The following is a 16,327-nucleotide window of genomic DNA, read 5'->3' as shown; positions in this document are numbered from 1 at the left end:
CTATTCTTTTTGTGCCTAGTTGTTTATGTGGCCACTACAACCTTTTGACAGAACAAACATTTGTTAACCACACATGAATCAGCAGCTTTCAGCGGCATGCCTTTAATACAAATTTCTGCTCCTTGGCTCTATATTGGACAGGGATTCATAAGACGGGAGCAGCCATGGATTGCTCTATTTGCCAGCAAGGCGTGCAAGTAATGAGCATCCTTTGATTAGAAAGAGTGCGAATAAGCAGCTTTTTTCAGGTTACCGGGCTGATATAAAGAACACTAACAGAGTGATGCAAGTCTCTCATACTTCTTACAGTAAGCAAGACCCAGCTGTAGTAAGATTTAAGGAACACCATCCAATAATTTTATGGTGCAAGTAAAAACGGAAGACTTACACTGAAAGCCATATTTTCTATTATTGTATCCCTATGCATTTGACAGCACTACTTCCTTTTTAGCGAGTTCCCCTGTTTGCTTGGAAAGGCCCAAAATTTGGAAATATGATTGTAAAAACCACAGAAACTGGTTGGTAAAGTACCCAAAAATACATTTAGCTCATTTTCAGAAGTTGTGTAGATTATGAGTTTGCTGCAGTGCTTTTAACAATAGTCTGTATGGACACTCAGATTGAGCCTCTAGGTCACAAAGCATCCCCACACAGCTTTTCACCAGTAGCTTTAAAAGAAGTGAACTTGGTTTAGTATCTGCTCTTCACTCCTGAATTCAGCAGCAGAGCAATGCAATGCAATACAAGAGGGGGTATATCAAGTGCCCATCAAGTCAATCATGGCACACAGGACTTTTCTGCTGAGGATTGTTCTTCTGTCAGGTATCAGGAGAAGCCACAAGCTTTAGAAGGTGAATGAACAAGACATTCATGTGGGGAAGCTGAGGCAGGCAGACAGTCAGCTGCCAACAGTATCCTTTCAGCTGTAAAGAACCAAGAAACTGGGAAGCAAGATTAATAATGAAGATATGAACTATAGAATCAGTTGCTCGCAGTGGCTATAGTGATGGTGACTAACCAAATGAGTTTTGTGGGCACAGGTCATTGGTTTATTCTAGTTCTACCAATCAGCCTTTAGCTGGTAGCAATGACTACCTCATCTAGCCAAACTCACATTCCCCAACTCTACACTACAGAATAGCCATCTGCAGAATTTCTGTTCTTGGACGTACATTCTATATACTCATACCATCCCTTGCAGAACAACCTGAAATGTTAGCTATTACCTTCATCACCACTGGCCATCATCCTGGCACCTCCCAAGGGCTACATCTCTCTCCCCTCCTGCCCACAAGCAGGGATACAACTTTTATAATACATTCCGCTGACACCACTATGTCTAATGCCTATTCAGTAGGGGGTTTCTCCCCTCTTCCTTATTTATATTTCCTCACCCTACTAAGGTTGGGGTGCCCTTCTCCTTTAAATAAGTTGAAATAATTAATATACTAATCATATATGTCAATTTGTTGCCATGGCACTCTTGCCATCAGACATCTGCAGATGTTCCCATCCTAAAATGTCCAAAAGCTGGTGTTAGCTCACGTTCCTGTGGTTGCCTGGTGTCGTTATGGACAAACTTCCCCCTTAAACATTCTATTCCCAATTCCCCAGAAGTCAGGGGTGGCCATTGCACCATTTAAGTGTGGCAAAGTTCATCAGCCTCCAGCCTTATGCCAACAGCTGAAGTCAATGTCTTACAGGATACAGGCCTGTAGGTTTCCTTGCATTATTGCTAGCTCGATGAGCTACAAGTTCCCCCACTGTACTTCTGTTTCTACAGCTACCAGTTTCAGGACTTTTCTCCCTCTATGTAAGTCTTGTGTTGTAATTGACTTATATAAAATGCAAGAAGGAAACCCCCAATAGCAAGATCTCTGCTCCTTTTAAGACTTATTTAATTGGGGATGATAGCCAGGAGAAATTTAAAGTTTGTAGTTTATAGCCCTGAAAAGAGTTGCCCCTCTCAAATCCCTATTCTCTCACAATAGCATCTTTCACATGAAAGGAGGAGTGAATCCTCACGGTGACAGCACTAGGTTTGTTACCAGCACTGGACAGGACTGGGGAGAAGTGAGGAAAAAGTGCTGTCCATTACAATCACACAGCTTTTAGTACTTGCTGGATAAACCAAATGAAGTTAACCTTTTAGTTATCCAGTGTATTATTTTTGTTGTCATCCACTTTTAGATTTTAATTTTATTTATTTTTTCTACAGCTTTCATTCTTCTCTTTACAAGAGCTCCTACAACAGTTCCCCCTTCCCCACCTGAAACTTTTACAATCTGCTACTTTTTACAACCAGTGGTTTACAGCAAAGCTGTGAGGGATTATGAACTGGGTCAATAAGTAGGTATTATATTTAATTGTGTGTGGACTGGCTCTTCTCTCCTCTAACTGCACAGGAGGCCTAGGTGCCATATTTAAGCTCTGCTTTTAGAAGGCAGGTCCCTGCTCTCTCAATTGCTTCAGATAGATAGATATGGAACAGAGGGAGCAGTAGGTGTGGACAGGAAGGAGTTCAAGCCTTATGAGATTCCACAACTGAGGTCTTTGGAAGTTGAGGATCAGCTACACATCATCTTGGATCAAACCCCAAAGGTTAAGGTCCATAGCCATTTCAGGGTATTTCCATTTACATCTGCAGGTTCCTAAAGCTACTACTGAAGTGTTAGAGGTCAGCCAGGCGAAGTATGGAAGAACTTCCTTTGTTGATGGACAAAAGGTCATCTACCAGAACAAGTTCAGTTTTAGTACCACACACTGCAGCTTGACTGGAAGGAATCTAGAACTCTGGAAGAGGTGCAGGGGGTAGGCTTTGGGAGGGTGTTTGGGTGTAGGCTCTGGGGTGGGGGCCAGGGATGATGAGCTTGGGGTACAGACAGGCTGCCCTGGGGTTAGGGCCAGAGAGAACTCTTCCCTCCCCCCACCAGCAGCAGCAAGCTCCAGGGGAGGGGCCCCCCCTCCTTCCAGCAGCACACTCACCCTGCACCACTGTCACTGCATGTGCTCCTCCTCAGGGCCCCCTCAGGTCCAGGAAGCCCCTTAGCCTCTCCTGTGGTGGGTGCCAGGGGAAGGGGGGGCTGCCACCACATGTGGCTTCCTCCCCTGCTGCCCCTCACCGTAGCCTCATGTGGGATAGGGCTGCCCCTTGCCCAGCATGGAGCAGGAGCGGTGACTGCAGGCATGATCACAGGGTCAGACACTCATCGAAGCCCCAGCAGCTGCTTAGGTGAGAGAGGCCCAGAGGTATCCTGCTGGAAGCCCCCTTGGAGTCACCTCCCAGTGGGTGCTGGGGGGCTGGGAAAGAGGGGAGGGCTGCCAATCATGTGTGCACCTCCTCCCCTCCTCTGGTGCAGAGGTAACCAGCTGCCTCAGCCTGCTCTTGTACTGTAGCCTAGCCTTCAGCAGCAGCAGCCGGCAGACCTGGCTCCAAAACACTGGTGGAGCCGGGCCCCAGCCCTGAATATTCCTGGAGCCTGGGCACCATGGGCCCATATAACTCGCCACCCCTGGGTCCAGACAGAGGAGCGTTAGTGAAACATTACCACTCCAACTTCTACCACCCAACCATCTTCCACCTTGTTGCCCAGGAGCACTGTTTTGTATTACCTGATCACCATGTTTTAGCACTCATTTCCATCCTTCAAAACATACCAGACTGCATCTCAGGAGTCAGTGTCCTCCATTCGGTTTTGAAAGGTTACAGGACACAGAGCAAGCAAGAGTGACTGCTGAAATGTCTAACTAGAATATGCTGCACTTTGGCCATGCCTCCTCCTTCCCCCTCTCCACCTCCCCAAAAAGCAGACGCTGCAGGAGAAAGATATTTGAACACAAAGCATTTGGATTTCCCTTGCATCAAGACTAGTCACCGATTCACAGGAGAGCTGAGATTTTAGGCCAGTAACTGCAGACTAAGAGAGTCCTAGTGTAGCAAGTTGAGCACTAGGGATCCACCACCTCTGTGTTCCCAGAACCACAGAGCAGGGCATGTACTCCAGCTATGAGCACAGAAAGAAGGGAGAGCAGATGGGACCCCAGTAGTGCAGCTCCCCTTTTCACACTGCCACCACAAGAGCAGCTTCCCCCTACAGGGTAGGCAGACACGCTCAAACCTGCCATAGGGGAAGAATAGCATGAGGCCTGGGAGCGGGGTCAGGAATACAGCATGCCAAGGGAAGAGGAAAAGACTGGAGAGGGGAGTAGTGGGGTGGGGGAGAAAATACCTATAAGAGGAATGGGACTAGGGCAAATTGCTGGAGACTACCAAGTAACGTGGACTAAGGAGTGAGAATGAGAGAATGTTATGCCATGGGGGTGGGGAGAGGGTGGGTGAAGTAGCCCATAACAGGAGGAAGGAAATGTGTGCACATTTAAGAGAGTTTTCATCCTAACTCTGAAAGCATCAGGAGACTTACAATGATAAAAGTTTTTTTTCTCTCTTTAAAAAAATAAAAAAAAAAAAAAAAAAAAAAAAGAAACGGACTCCCAAAATCTGAGGCTGGTAGTTCTCCAAGCCTGCTAGTTCTCCAGTTATGCACGATCTTCTAGAGAAATGTGGGTATCAGAGACCAGAATTCCTAATGCAAAACAAAATCAGGAAGAGATTTAAAAAAAACTTAAAGGAGCAAAAAGCGCAAACACTCAAGTGTCCCTTCATACTGGGATGAAAGGATGTTACCTTTAAGCTGCTATCTGATGCAGAAAGTTAAGCTTTGCTCTTTGGCCTTACCTACACATAAGAACTGCTTCAATTTAGCAATGTTTAGAAACTCTTTACTACACTGGTTTCTAAACAGATAGTTAACTACAAAAATGTTCTGGAAGAATCAACCCTCACAGTAAAATGATAAGACAAACCACACCCCATCACCCATGGGCAAACACTTTCCACAAGGTGACCACTCCACGTCTCACCTCAGTCCTCCGCCTCAAAGGAAACACCACCTTCAAAACATGAGCTTGGGACCTTCAATTCAGAGCTCTGTCTGTCAGATACCAAATATCAGGGCCTTAATAAAGACACTAGATTTATGAATCATTAGAACCATCTGTCCTCAGACGGTAGAGGTGTTAACTGCTGCTTCACCCTGAATGGTCTCCTGCAATGTGTGTTAACTCCTTATCTGTTCTACCTTGTACTGAGCAGTGACATTCATAGGCCTGGTCTACACCACAGAGCTAGGCTGACATAAGGCAGCTTACGCTGACCTAATGGTGAGAGCATCTACACTACAATGTTCCTCCCACACATTCAACTTGTGATGGCTGTAGATTGAACTAACTTACGTTGACTTGATTTTGTCATGTAGACATGCCCTGGGTACGTTTCCCAGACCTGAAGAAGAGCTCTGCGTAAATCTGAAAACTTATCTTTTATTGGCCCAACTTTTATTAGTAAAAGAGACATCACCTCACCCACCTTGTCTCTAGAAGAAAAACAAGATAGTTGTACAGTAATGTGTTAACTGTTCCCTAACCAGGAAGGAGCAGAATGGACTGAGAAACTAATTGTAAATTTACCTTTTCTAGAATTCCTGTCCATCATACCCTCTGATTCTATTGCAGGTGTTCAAAATTATATGTGTGTGTGCGTGCATGTGTGTGTGTGTCACAGTTAGTATAAAATTTGCTGAAGCAGGAACAGCCCATGGGACCAAAGACAGGCTGCAGCAACAGTTCATCTATCCCAATGGGTAAAGCAAGAACTTTCAACATACACATGCTAAAAACCCTCATTATCTGAGCCACCACAGACCAGACTCCACTGTTCCTAGAGAGTTCTTGCTAACTATAATATCAAAGAGGTCAACACTACCTGATGGAGGAAGACAAGCTTTTTGTTAAGCTTCTAATCAGTTGTTTGCTTAATGCTCCCGCCCCTTGTGCTTTAGGAGTACTCAGCACAAGTTTATAAAACTTATTTTAATTCAATGTACACAACTTCAGCTGGCTTTTGTATAAACCAAGCATTAGAGCCTAGAGAGTCAAGTAGTTCTGTACAAATGGCAACTGTTCACTACACATAAGCAGCCAACAAGTTGCAGGGCAACTTTGCTCTCCAGAAACTCAACACGTATTGTTTAATTTCATATTTCTGAGCTACCCTCAGAAAGAACAGTTCTTTAGCCCTAGATCTACCATTTTAAAAGACATTTTGAAGGCTTGTCTACACACAAGTTGTACCATTTTAATTATGCCAGTATGAATGGAGTACATCCCCTCCCTGCACAGATGCTGTTATCCTGGTATAAGGTGCTTATACCAGTACAGTTTACTCCCCCTTCCCTTATGGAACTATGTGACACATTAGGTATATGACATCTTTTTAATAAGATAACTGCATCTAGCCTAAGGGGCAGGATTGTATCAGTACAACTATTTTGGTAAAAGAAGTCACACCCTGACCAAAATAGAGGAATCTGTACAAAAGCCTGTTTATACCAGACCTAAGTACCTGAAGTGTGACTTAAGAGCAACATCCTCCAACAGATTATTACTAGGGCCCTAACAAATTCACAGCCATGAAAAACAGGTCATGGACCATGAAATCTGGTCTGATGTGCATTTACCCTATACTATACAGATCTCATGGGGGGGGGGGGGGGGGGGGAAGAGATCAGTGTTTCTCAAATTGGGGATCCTTACCCAAAAAAGTTGCAGGGGGTCACAAGGTTATGGGGGGGTCCACAGTATTCCCACCCTTACTTCTGTGCTGCCTTCAGAGCTGGGCAGCTGAGAGTGGTGGCTATTGGCCAGGCACTCAGCTCCGAAGGCAGCGCCCTGCCAGCAGCAGTGGAGAAGTAAGGGTGGCAATACCATCCCATGCCACCCTTACTTCTGCGCTGCTGCCTTCAGAGCCGGGCAGCTAGAGAGTGGCGGCTGCTAACTGAGGGCCCAGCTCTGCAGGCAGCAGTGGAGAAGTAAGGGTGGCAATGCCATCCCATCCCGGCCTTACTTCTGTGCTGCCGCTGGTGGCGGTTCTGCCTTCAGAGCTGGACTCCTGGGCAGCAACCACCACTCTCCAGCTCCTGTTCTGCTGCTGGCGGCGGGCCAGCCTTCGAAGTAAGGGTAGCTGTACCCCAATCCCCCCTACAAATAACCTTGTGACACCCCCCCACACACACGTGTCCTTTTTGGGTCAGGACCCCTACAATCACAACATGTGAAATTTCAGATTTAAGTAGCTGAAATCATAAAATTTACGATTTTTAAAATCCTAGGACCATGAAATTGTCCAAAATAGACCATGCATTTGGTAGGGTCCTAATTATTACATTGGAAAGAATGCTCAGGACCCATTATGTTGTCTTCAACTATTGCCCCTTTCCTTCCTCCCACAAATGAATTCACTTGTGCTGTTTGATAATTCATGTATTACGTGAGAATCTAGAGGAAGTACAGTCTGGGTAAACCAGGGATGGGCAAACTTCAGCCCGTGGGCCACATCCAGCCCATCAGCCAATTTAATCTGGCCCCCGAGCTCCTGCTGGGGAGTGGGATCCGGGGCTTGCCCTGCTTCCATGCTACAGCCAGGAAACGGGGTTGGAGGCCACTCCACACGTGTGTGCTGCGGCTCCCAGAAGCAGCAGCGTGTCCCTGCTCTGGCTCCTATGTATACATGCTGCACCACCCCAAGCACTGCCCCTGGGAACTGCAGTCAATAGGAGCTGCAGGGGCAGTGCCTGCAGACAGGCAGCATGCAAAGCCACCCGGACATGCCTCCGCATAGGAGCTGGAGGCAGGACATGCTACTGTTTCTGAGAGCTGCTTGAGGCAAGCGTTGCCTGGAGCCTGAACCCATGAGCCCCTTCCTGCTCCAGCCCTGATCCCCTCCCGCTCCAAACCCCTAGATCCCAGCCCAGAGCATCCTCCTGCATCCCAAACCCACCCCCCCAGAGCCTCCTCCTCCCTCCCTGGCACCCCAACCCCTTGCTCAGAGCCCCCTCCCGCACCCTGAACTCCTCATTTCTGGCCCCATCCCATATCCTGCACCCCCCAGCCAAAGCCCTCACCCCCTGCTGCACCGCAACCCCAATTTTGTGAGCATTCATGGCCCACCACACAATGGCCTGTGCAGATATGGCCCTCAGGCCCAAAGGTTTGCCCAACCCTGGTCTAAACAGTCTTAAAGCTTCTTCACTCTACATTACCTACCATTTTATCTTGTTGAGTAAAAGTCTTATAGGCAAAGCAACGTACATTTGTTATGCCTCACCCACATGCCCAGTTTTTCAGGGCTTGTCTTCACATACAGCTCTTCAGCTGCACTGGTTCAGCTACACTGCTACGGCACTTTAATAAAGATACTACTATGCAGACGAAGTTAATCCACCTTCCTATGGTGCCTATGTCAACTGGAGAAGCCCTCCCTCGACATAGTGCTGTCTACAGGAGGGTTTAGGTCAGTATAACTACATTGCTCAGGAGGGTGCATTTTTCACACCCCCATGCGACATAATTATACCAATATAGGTCTATAGTGTAGACTTGGTCTCAGTCTTCTGACTCTTCAGTTATAGGTCCATCTCATATACTCCATACCAACTGATACCTACCAACTGCATCCAAAAAAAACACAGCAGAAAGGGGTAGCTCAAGGATTGAGGAAGAAAAGCAGCAGCTGTCAGAGCTATACAATGAAAGACCAAGATGATTAGTGGGGCACCCAATTTAGAAAGTATATTTTAAAAAGGCATCTGTACCTGAGAAGAGTACTTACTTTGTAATATAAGCAGGTCTTAAAATTCCTGTTGGATTTCTATAGTGTCTTCTTTAAAATTAAAGGTGATGAATGCATGGGTACGAATAACAGAATGTAAAAATTTGAGGCCATCAGCCACATTAAAATGAGCTTCCAAACAATTCCTTTGAGACATGACAACCAAAGCTAGACTTTAATAAAACTAGCTCATGAAGTCAAACTATGCTGCAACATTTGAATCTGTATGATTCTGTCATGGAGAAGTCAATTAGTGACCATAGCAAGACTCACGTGAGCAAGCACAGAGCATTGAATGGTGTCAGAACAACAAACAGGTCTAACAAAAGTCCTCTGTTGTGCTCAATTGTTTCACACAGAGGCAGCAGTACCAGGCAGGGCCCACTGCAGCACACCTCCCCCACCACCCCAATTGAAGTATGGGAGGCTGATCTACATTCCTCCCCTGAAAAAAAAAAACGTTTTCCAGCCCCACAGTAGCTCAGAGGAGAACACACACAGCTGGAGTGGCCAGCAGAGCTTGACATCAAATAGGCCGGCTACTGGGGAGCAGGTTGAAACAGCTCTCCTCTCCCCACGTTCCAGCCGACATCCAACCCAGGGGAAGGGCAGGAGCATACACGGAGGTGAGGGAAAGGGCACCAGAACCTGGGCATAGGACATCAAGGTACCAAGAAATGGCAACAGGAACTAACAAGCTGCCCCTTCCCAGCCTATAGCAGCCCCCTCACCCGCCACACACACACACCCTTTTATAACCAGACTAATTCACCCTCACTATCATAGTTTACCTAAATACTGTACATAAAGTCTGAAATTTTTCTGAAAGCATTTCTCAGAACATAGTTACATATTAAAACAAAAAAGCTGTCTCATACCACTGGCCAACTGTGCACTATCTTTTCAGCATGACTTGCTGTGGTCTCCTAATCAGTTATTTCTATGGCTTTCTAAACAGCCAGAAAGTCACCTAAAGAACAATTTGTGACTGAGTTATGGCTTAAAACCTCCTTTGTACTCAAGGGTTAAAAATCCATTTGCTCATTTACAAGGGAGAAGCTTTTGGCTGTGGGGGGGACCAATGCCATCAGTTTCTGCAGACTATAGTTTAGGAGAGTTGTCATAAATATGAAGGGAAGGGTAACCACCTTTGTGTATACAGTGCTATAAAATCCCTCCTGGCCAGAGGGAAAACCCGTTCACCTATAAAGGGTTAAGAAGCTAAGATAACCTCGCTGGCACCTGACCCAAAAATCACCAATGAGGGGACAAAAAGAAAAGGAGTACTTGTGGCACCTTAGAGACTAACCAATTTATTTGAGCATGAGCTTTCGTGAGCTACAGCTCAGATACTTTCAGATCTGGGGGGGGGGGGGGACGACGACAAAGCGTTGTCTGTCTGTGTGATGCTTTTGCTGGGAACAAATCAGGAATGCAGTCTCAGAAACTCTGTTAAGTTAGTAAGTAATCCAGCTAGAAATGTGTTAGATTTCCTTTTGTTTAATGGCTGGTAAAATAAGCTGTGCTGGAATGTATATTTCTGTGTGTGTCTTTTTGTAACTTAAGGTTTTGCCTAGAGGGATTCTCTATGTTTTGAATCTGATTACCCTGTAAGGTATTTACCATCCTGATTTTACAGAAGTGATTTTTATCTTTTCCTTAATTAAAATTCTTCTTTTAAAAACCTGATTGATTTTTCATTGTTCTTAAGATCCAAGGGTTTGGGTCTGTGTTCACCTGTACAAATTGGTGAGGATTCTTATCAAGCCTTCCCCAGGAAAGGGAGTGTAGGGCTTGGGGGAATATTCGCTGAGTATTGTCAATTTTCACTTGACCATTCATAACCCTGTGAGTAGCTATGAAACTGACAAAATAATGTCATTTTCACTTTCAACACTTGGCAAGGCTATGAACAGTAGCAGACAAAGGCATCAGAGCTCCTCACTGAGGGGGGGAAAAAAACCAAAAACAAAAAAACTAAGCCACAGAGACCCATTGAAGGGTAGACTAGAAACACCTCATCATCATCTGCAGCAGAGAGGCTGACAGAGGAACAGAGTAATGGACACAGCCATTAACAGAAGTCTGGGTTGGCAAGTGGAATAAAGAAGGGTTCTTTGCCTTTACAGTTAGGGGAAAAAAGTTGGTAGGATTTCCAAACTGCAAGTATATCTGCTTCCAGCCAGTAGCATAGAATCCCTGATGAGATACAGTATCCTGCTAGAAGTCTTAGCACAATCCTATTTTTCAGTTACTGATGTGGAGGTAAAGTATCAGAGGTAGCCGTGCTGTTTTTGTAGATACAGACTAACAAGGAGTCCGGTGGCACTTTAAAGACTAACAGATTTATTTGGGCTTAAGCTTTCGGGGGCTAGAACCCACTTCATTGGATGCATGGGGTAGAAGTTACAGATGCAGGCATTATTATACTAACACATGAAGAGAAGGGAGTTACCTCACAAGTGGAAAACCAGTGCTGACAGGGCCGATTCAATCGGGATGGATGTAGTCTACACCCAATAATTGATGAGGAGGTGTCAATTCCAGGAGAGGCAAAGCTGCTTTTGTAATGAGTCAGCCACTCCCAGTCCCTATTCAGGCCCAAATTAATGGTGTGAAATTTGCAAATGAATTTTAGTTCTGTGGTTTCTCTTTGAAGTCTGTTTCTGAAGTTTGTTTTGTTCAAGTATAGCTACTTTTAAATCTGTTATAGAATATCCAGGAAGATGGAAGTGTTCTCCTACTGGCTTTTGTATGGTTTCAGAGGAACAGCCATGTTAGTCTGCATTCGCAAAAAGAAAAGGAGTACTTGTGGCACCTTAGGGACTAACCAATTTATTTGAGCATAAGCTTTCGTGAGCTACAGCTCACTGCATTGGATGCATACTGTGGAAAATACAGAAGATGTTTTTATACACACAGACCATGAAAAAATGGGTGTTTATCACTACAAAAGATTTTCTCTCCCCCCACCCCACTCTCCTGCTGGTAATAGCTTATCTAAAGTGATCACTCTCCTTACAATGTATGTTACCATTCCTGATGTCCGATTTGTGTCCATTTATTCTTTTACATAGGGACTGTTCTATTTGGCCAATGTACATGGCAGAGGGGCATTGCTGGCACATGATGGCATACATAACATTAGTAGACGTGCAGGCGAATTAGCCTCTGATGGTGTGGCTGATGTGGTTGAGTCCTGTGATGGTGTCGCTTGAATAGATAGGGGGACAGAGCAGGCAACGAGGTTTGCCACAGGGATTGGTTCCTGAGTTAGTGTTTCTGTGGTGTGTAGTTGCTGGTGAGTATTTGCTTCAGATTGGTGTGGAGGTTGGCCTCTCCTCATCTGCACTTTGTCCCTAGACAGTGCTCTCCTATTTAGGGTATGTGTTTTTGAATTAGGTACCAGTTTAATTTTTCAAGATCTGTTAGTTTTTTTGGTAGATTTAAGATATGACTTTATGAAGGACCTGTGATGAACACTACGCCTCAAGAAACCACCCCCAAAAGTCTTTGTTTATTCCTTTCTTCATCTATCACCTTGTCTGTCAACTCCCCCAATATTCTGTTGTATTAAAAATACAGACTATTTGGGGCACAGAACACTTGCTTGCTAAGTAAAACACTAAACCCATAGCACTATGGAAGCACCGAGTATCAAACTAAATTACATCATGGTGAGTAATACAGTGTCATTAGTACAATAGTAAGGCTCCAGGCAAGACTTATTTTCTCCCAACCCTCCACCTACAACATTCTCTTCTATGCTTTTTTCTTTTCTTCAGGGTTTTGGCAGTCAACATAGTTTTACAATGCTGTGTCATTTATAGCAATGAGTCGGCATTATCTTTTGAAGAATGTGCCCATACACTTGATACCAAAAATTTGTGTAAACAAAAGAACCTTTGAACATTTAAGATATAAAGCTAAAAAGAGTCTAGTGTTAGATGGGGGACACTGACTGTGCCTACTCGAGGCTCTCACTCCACGGCAGGTCTGATTAGTTAGCTCCAGTCTCTGGCATTTACGGGGTCACGACCCAGGCTGTATTTGCTGAATCTGACGAAGCTCCGAGGACGGTATTTACTTAATCTCTTTGTGTAGCACCGACTGCACACAGAGTGCAAAGGACAGCGCAGGCTTTGGCCTGGATCACACACCTCTGAGCCCGCCCCCGACCCACTCGCACCGCGGCGGGAAGGGGACCTGGCCCAGCGCTCCCGGGCGCCAGGCCAGGGTGTCTCTGCTCAGCCCCCTCTACAAACACACACCGGCCCCGCTGCCCCTGGGCGGCGCCCGGTGCTGGAGCCGCTCCCTGCCCTTCCTCCAACCGCAAGGCTGCCCCGCTCCCTCCGCCCGCAGGGGCGAGCCCCGGCCACCAAGGGAACTGGGGACACCCCAACCCAGAGTCCACCCGCAGCTACCGCCGCCCCGTGAGCGGCTCCCAACAGTGGCCCGGCCCCGCTTACCGGCGGCCAGCAGACACGCGAGAAGCAGTAGCTGCATAACTGCGCCACCGGAACTCCACCTTCTGCAATGCGGAGCCGATCAGCTGATCGCAGCCTATATAAGGCCATCCCGAGGCCACTGCGCATGCTCTGCCCACCCTGCTCGGGAGACCCCCCCTCCCACCATTACGCATGCGCTCATGACTCCACAGCGGCCCCCCCCCCCAGCGTCTTCACCATTGCGCATGCTCCTTTTGTCCGGGTCGTCTGACACTGAATCATCTCGCCTGGGGCGGGGAGAAGGCGCGCGCGCAGGAGGGAGCAGTGTGCAGGGATTGTTGGCGGGGGGTGGTCAGACACCACGTGACGGACAAGCTGAATGGCGTAGGCAGGGACTGTTGGCTCAGGCCGCGCCGGGCCCGTTATCTCTGTGCAGGGACGTGCCCTGGGGCTGCAGGAGGCCGGCTGGGAGCACCCGCCCCCGGACGGCTCCTGCCCGTTGGCGCCTGGCCTCGCAGGCAGCAGCGGCCGCCGGCGCGGCGGGAGGGAGCCGCGCAGGAGCGTTCAACGGTCGCGTGACGCTTGCGGCGGGGCTAGCTCGGGCGGGGCTAGCCAGGGCCGAGTCCCACGCGAAGGGAGAGGGGGTGCCGGCCTGTCATCCTCCCGCATCAGCCCCTAAGGGCTGCTGAGCCCGGCCTCCCTCCCGCCTCTGAGGGGGGGCAGCCCGGAGCCGTCACCCGGCGGCCCTTTTGCCCCAGCGGGCGCTGCGGTCCTGCCGCGGGGAAGGAGACCTGAAGACGAGCAAGTGGAGTCGCTGGAAAACAGACGTTGGTCCAGTAGATGCTGTTCCTCCCCACCTTGGCTCTCCGCCTGCGTCTGCGCTTAGGCACCCCACACCTCGCCCCTGCAGCTGACTCCGGCTAAGGGGCTCTTTCATGGCCGGCTAAACGTTGGGGCTCAAGCTGGAGCCTGAGCTCTGGGACCCTCCCTAGAGCCCAGACTCACATCATCTACCCTGCAATTAAACAGCCCCATAAGCCCAGTCAACTGACAGAAGCCAGCCCTGCAGTGTAGACCTACTTCTAAGGTTAAGAAGAGGAAGTTTTCTACGTTTGACTACCTCTACCGGTCAGGGTTGTTGTAGTTGACCATGCTTGTCTATAGGTTTCAGTAAGTACTAATGTGGCCCCCATCGCTAGCATCCAAATGCCTCCTACAGAAATATACAACCACAAGCCTCTCTCTTCACTCCATGGAGAAAGAAAGAAGAGGGGTTGTTTTGTTCCAGATATGCATAAGATCAAGTAGTGAGCTGCTTATGGGAAAGGTAAATCCAAGATCAATTCAGCATTTGGTTCTGAACAGTCAGAGGTCCATGCTCATTCTTACTTCTTTCATGGGCTGGCTCCTTTGAAAGTTCTGCCTCCCTCCTGTCCTAAATCTCTGCCTGTGAGTCATCAGTTTCATTGTATTAGCAGCATATAACTGCCATGGGAGTATAGGCAGGCAGACAACCTTGTAGAGGCTCTGAATATTAAACAGAAACCTTGAAAAACATCTCAGCAGAATCCAAAATTGTGTCAGCCCTCTTTTTTGCTCCCATCCCCAAATACAGTGGCTTAAAAATAGAGATTTCAAAAAATAAAATTGGGTTGTATGTGTCTTCTCTTTCTTGAGCCTAAGAGCTATGTTTTCAACCTTTACTCTGCAACATTTTAAAACAAAACTGACCTGAGATTTAAACACATTGAGGGGGGGAGGTTTAAGAAAAAAACCTACTGTCAATAAAAAATAATCACTAAATGTGGTAGTACTGTAGTTCCAGGGGAAGCCAGTAGCCAGAGCAGAGCAGCAGGTCAACATGTTTACAGCAGCTCATGTTGCTGAGGAAGCAAGCAGATGCTGAACCAGCTGATGCTTCCTTAGGCTGTCTGGCTTCATTCCCGGATATGGGAGTTGCAGTTATTAAGTCAAAATTGTGGATCACTGATGCTAGCTCTGTGTCTGAGATAAGGGAGCAAAGTCTGCTGACCTAGTGCAAGTGGAAATGAGTGTGTTTAGGCTCCACACTCGGGAGCCTGAGGCTGTGAAATTACAATGAATAGGCAGATGCCTTCAACTGAACGGGTAGCTATGTAGGAGACAAGTTTCTCAAACTGCTTCCCTTTCCCAAGTATCACTTCTCTCTTGGCTGGGTTCAATTTCAATTAGAATTACAAAATGGTGTTATTTACGTCTTTTATATCAGATGTAAAGCTGTGTTACCTGCACATTGCTGACAACCCGGCCTATTTAACCAGCTTATGTAAGGGCTTCACATAGATACAGGACAGCTGAGAACCACAATCACCTACAAAGGGCAGTGGGATCATAGGATGGTGTCCTAAACAGTGCTGCATTGATTTTAGAAGTGGTCAAGGAGTAGTGGTTCTGCTTTCTAGTTCTTCCACTGCTAGGTTACTTGGTTTGATAAAGTTTGTTCCCACGCGATTTCAGAATTTGGTTGAATCCATTTGTGGGGGTTGAATCATGGTGTTGGTTTGTGGTCTGAGTATGAGAGGGAGTAATTTGTGTGTTTTGTATAGCCATATCCAATCCCAGAACCCAGTAGTGGGGACTAGAGTCTTCTAAGGAAAAACCTAAAAAGGAGGAAAGATTAGCTAAGATTTCAGGTAGCTGAAGCAAAGGTATTGATTTTCTTGGGAGACTTTACTGTCCAGACTATCAGCTATGTACATTTTATCATCATGGACACCATCTTAGATCCTCTTGGAAGCCTTTTGCATGGGGAGTTTTGTAGATAAATAGGATAGCTAGGTTAGTCTTATTTTGATTCACAGTATTAAATGGATGTGTTTGAAGAATTTGCCTCTCTAGCTTTTGAGTTCAAGGGCTTTCCTGCTCAAATCAGCTGAATTTTTGCTGTGTTTTGCTCTGAAATTTCCAAGGAAGTAGTGTGTGTTTTGTTTAATTATTAACACCAAAACAAAAGGTATAAAGTAAAAAGCAACACAAACACATACCTAATGTCCTCAAACTAAAAATCCTGCACTCTCCCAAACTGTTCGATCTCTCCCTCCCCCCACTCCATATTACTGGGAGACACAAGGATCATTTCACCATATTTGTCAGTTCGTTCAGATGAACTACCTTT

General features: G+C 46.7%; 1 protein-coding gene across 5 annotated transcripts in view; it reads right to left on the bottom strand.

Moving 5' to 3' along the window:
- Positions 1–13,342, bottom strand: part of LOC119566833 (prosaposin) — a 37,426-nt gene extending 24,084 nt beyond the window's left edge. For 3 of the 5 annotated variants that reach the window (XM_037905155.2, XM_037905157.2, XM_037905158.2), the window contains exon 1: positions 13,195–13,341. In XM_037905155.2, coding sequence (XP_037761083.1) covers positions 13,195–13,231 — 37 coding nt within the window. In that variant the 5' untranslated portion in view covers positions 13,232–13,341. Of the gene's footprint in view, positions 1–13,194 lie in introns of all 5 variants that reach the window. The other 2 variants (XM_037905156.2, XM_043551007.1) reach the window with 1 other exon arrangement.
- Between the last annotated feature and the right edge of the window lie 2,985 nt (positions 13,343–16,327).

The sequence above is a fragment of the Chelonia mydas genome, chromosome 7 (assembly GCF_015237465.2).
Source record: "Chelonia mydas isolate rCheMyd1 chromosome 7, rCheMyd1.pri.v2, whole genome shotgun sequence".
Taxonomy (NCBI): Eukaryota; Metazoa; Chordata; order Testudines; family Cheloniidae; genus Chelonia; species Chelonia mydas.
This window is presented reverse-complemented; position numbering and strand designations above follow the sequence as displayed.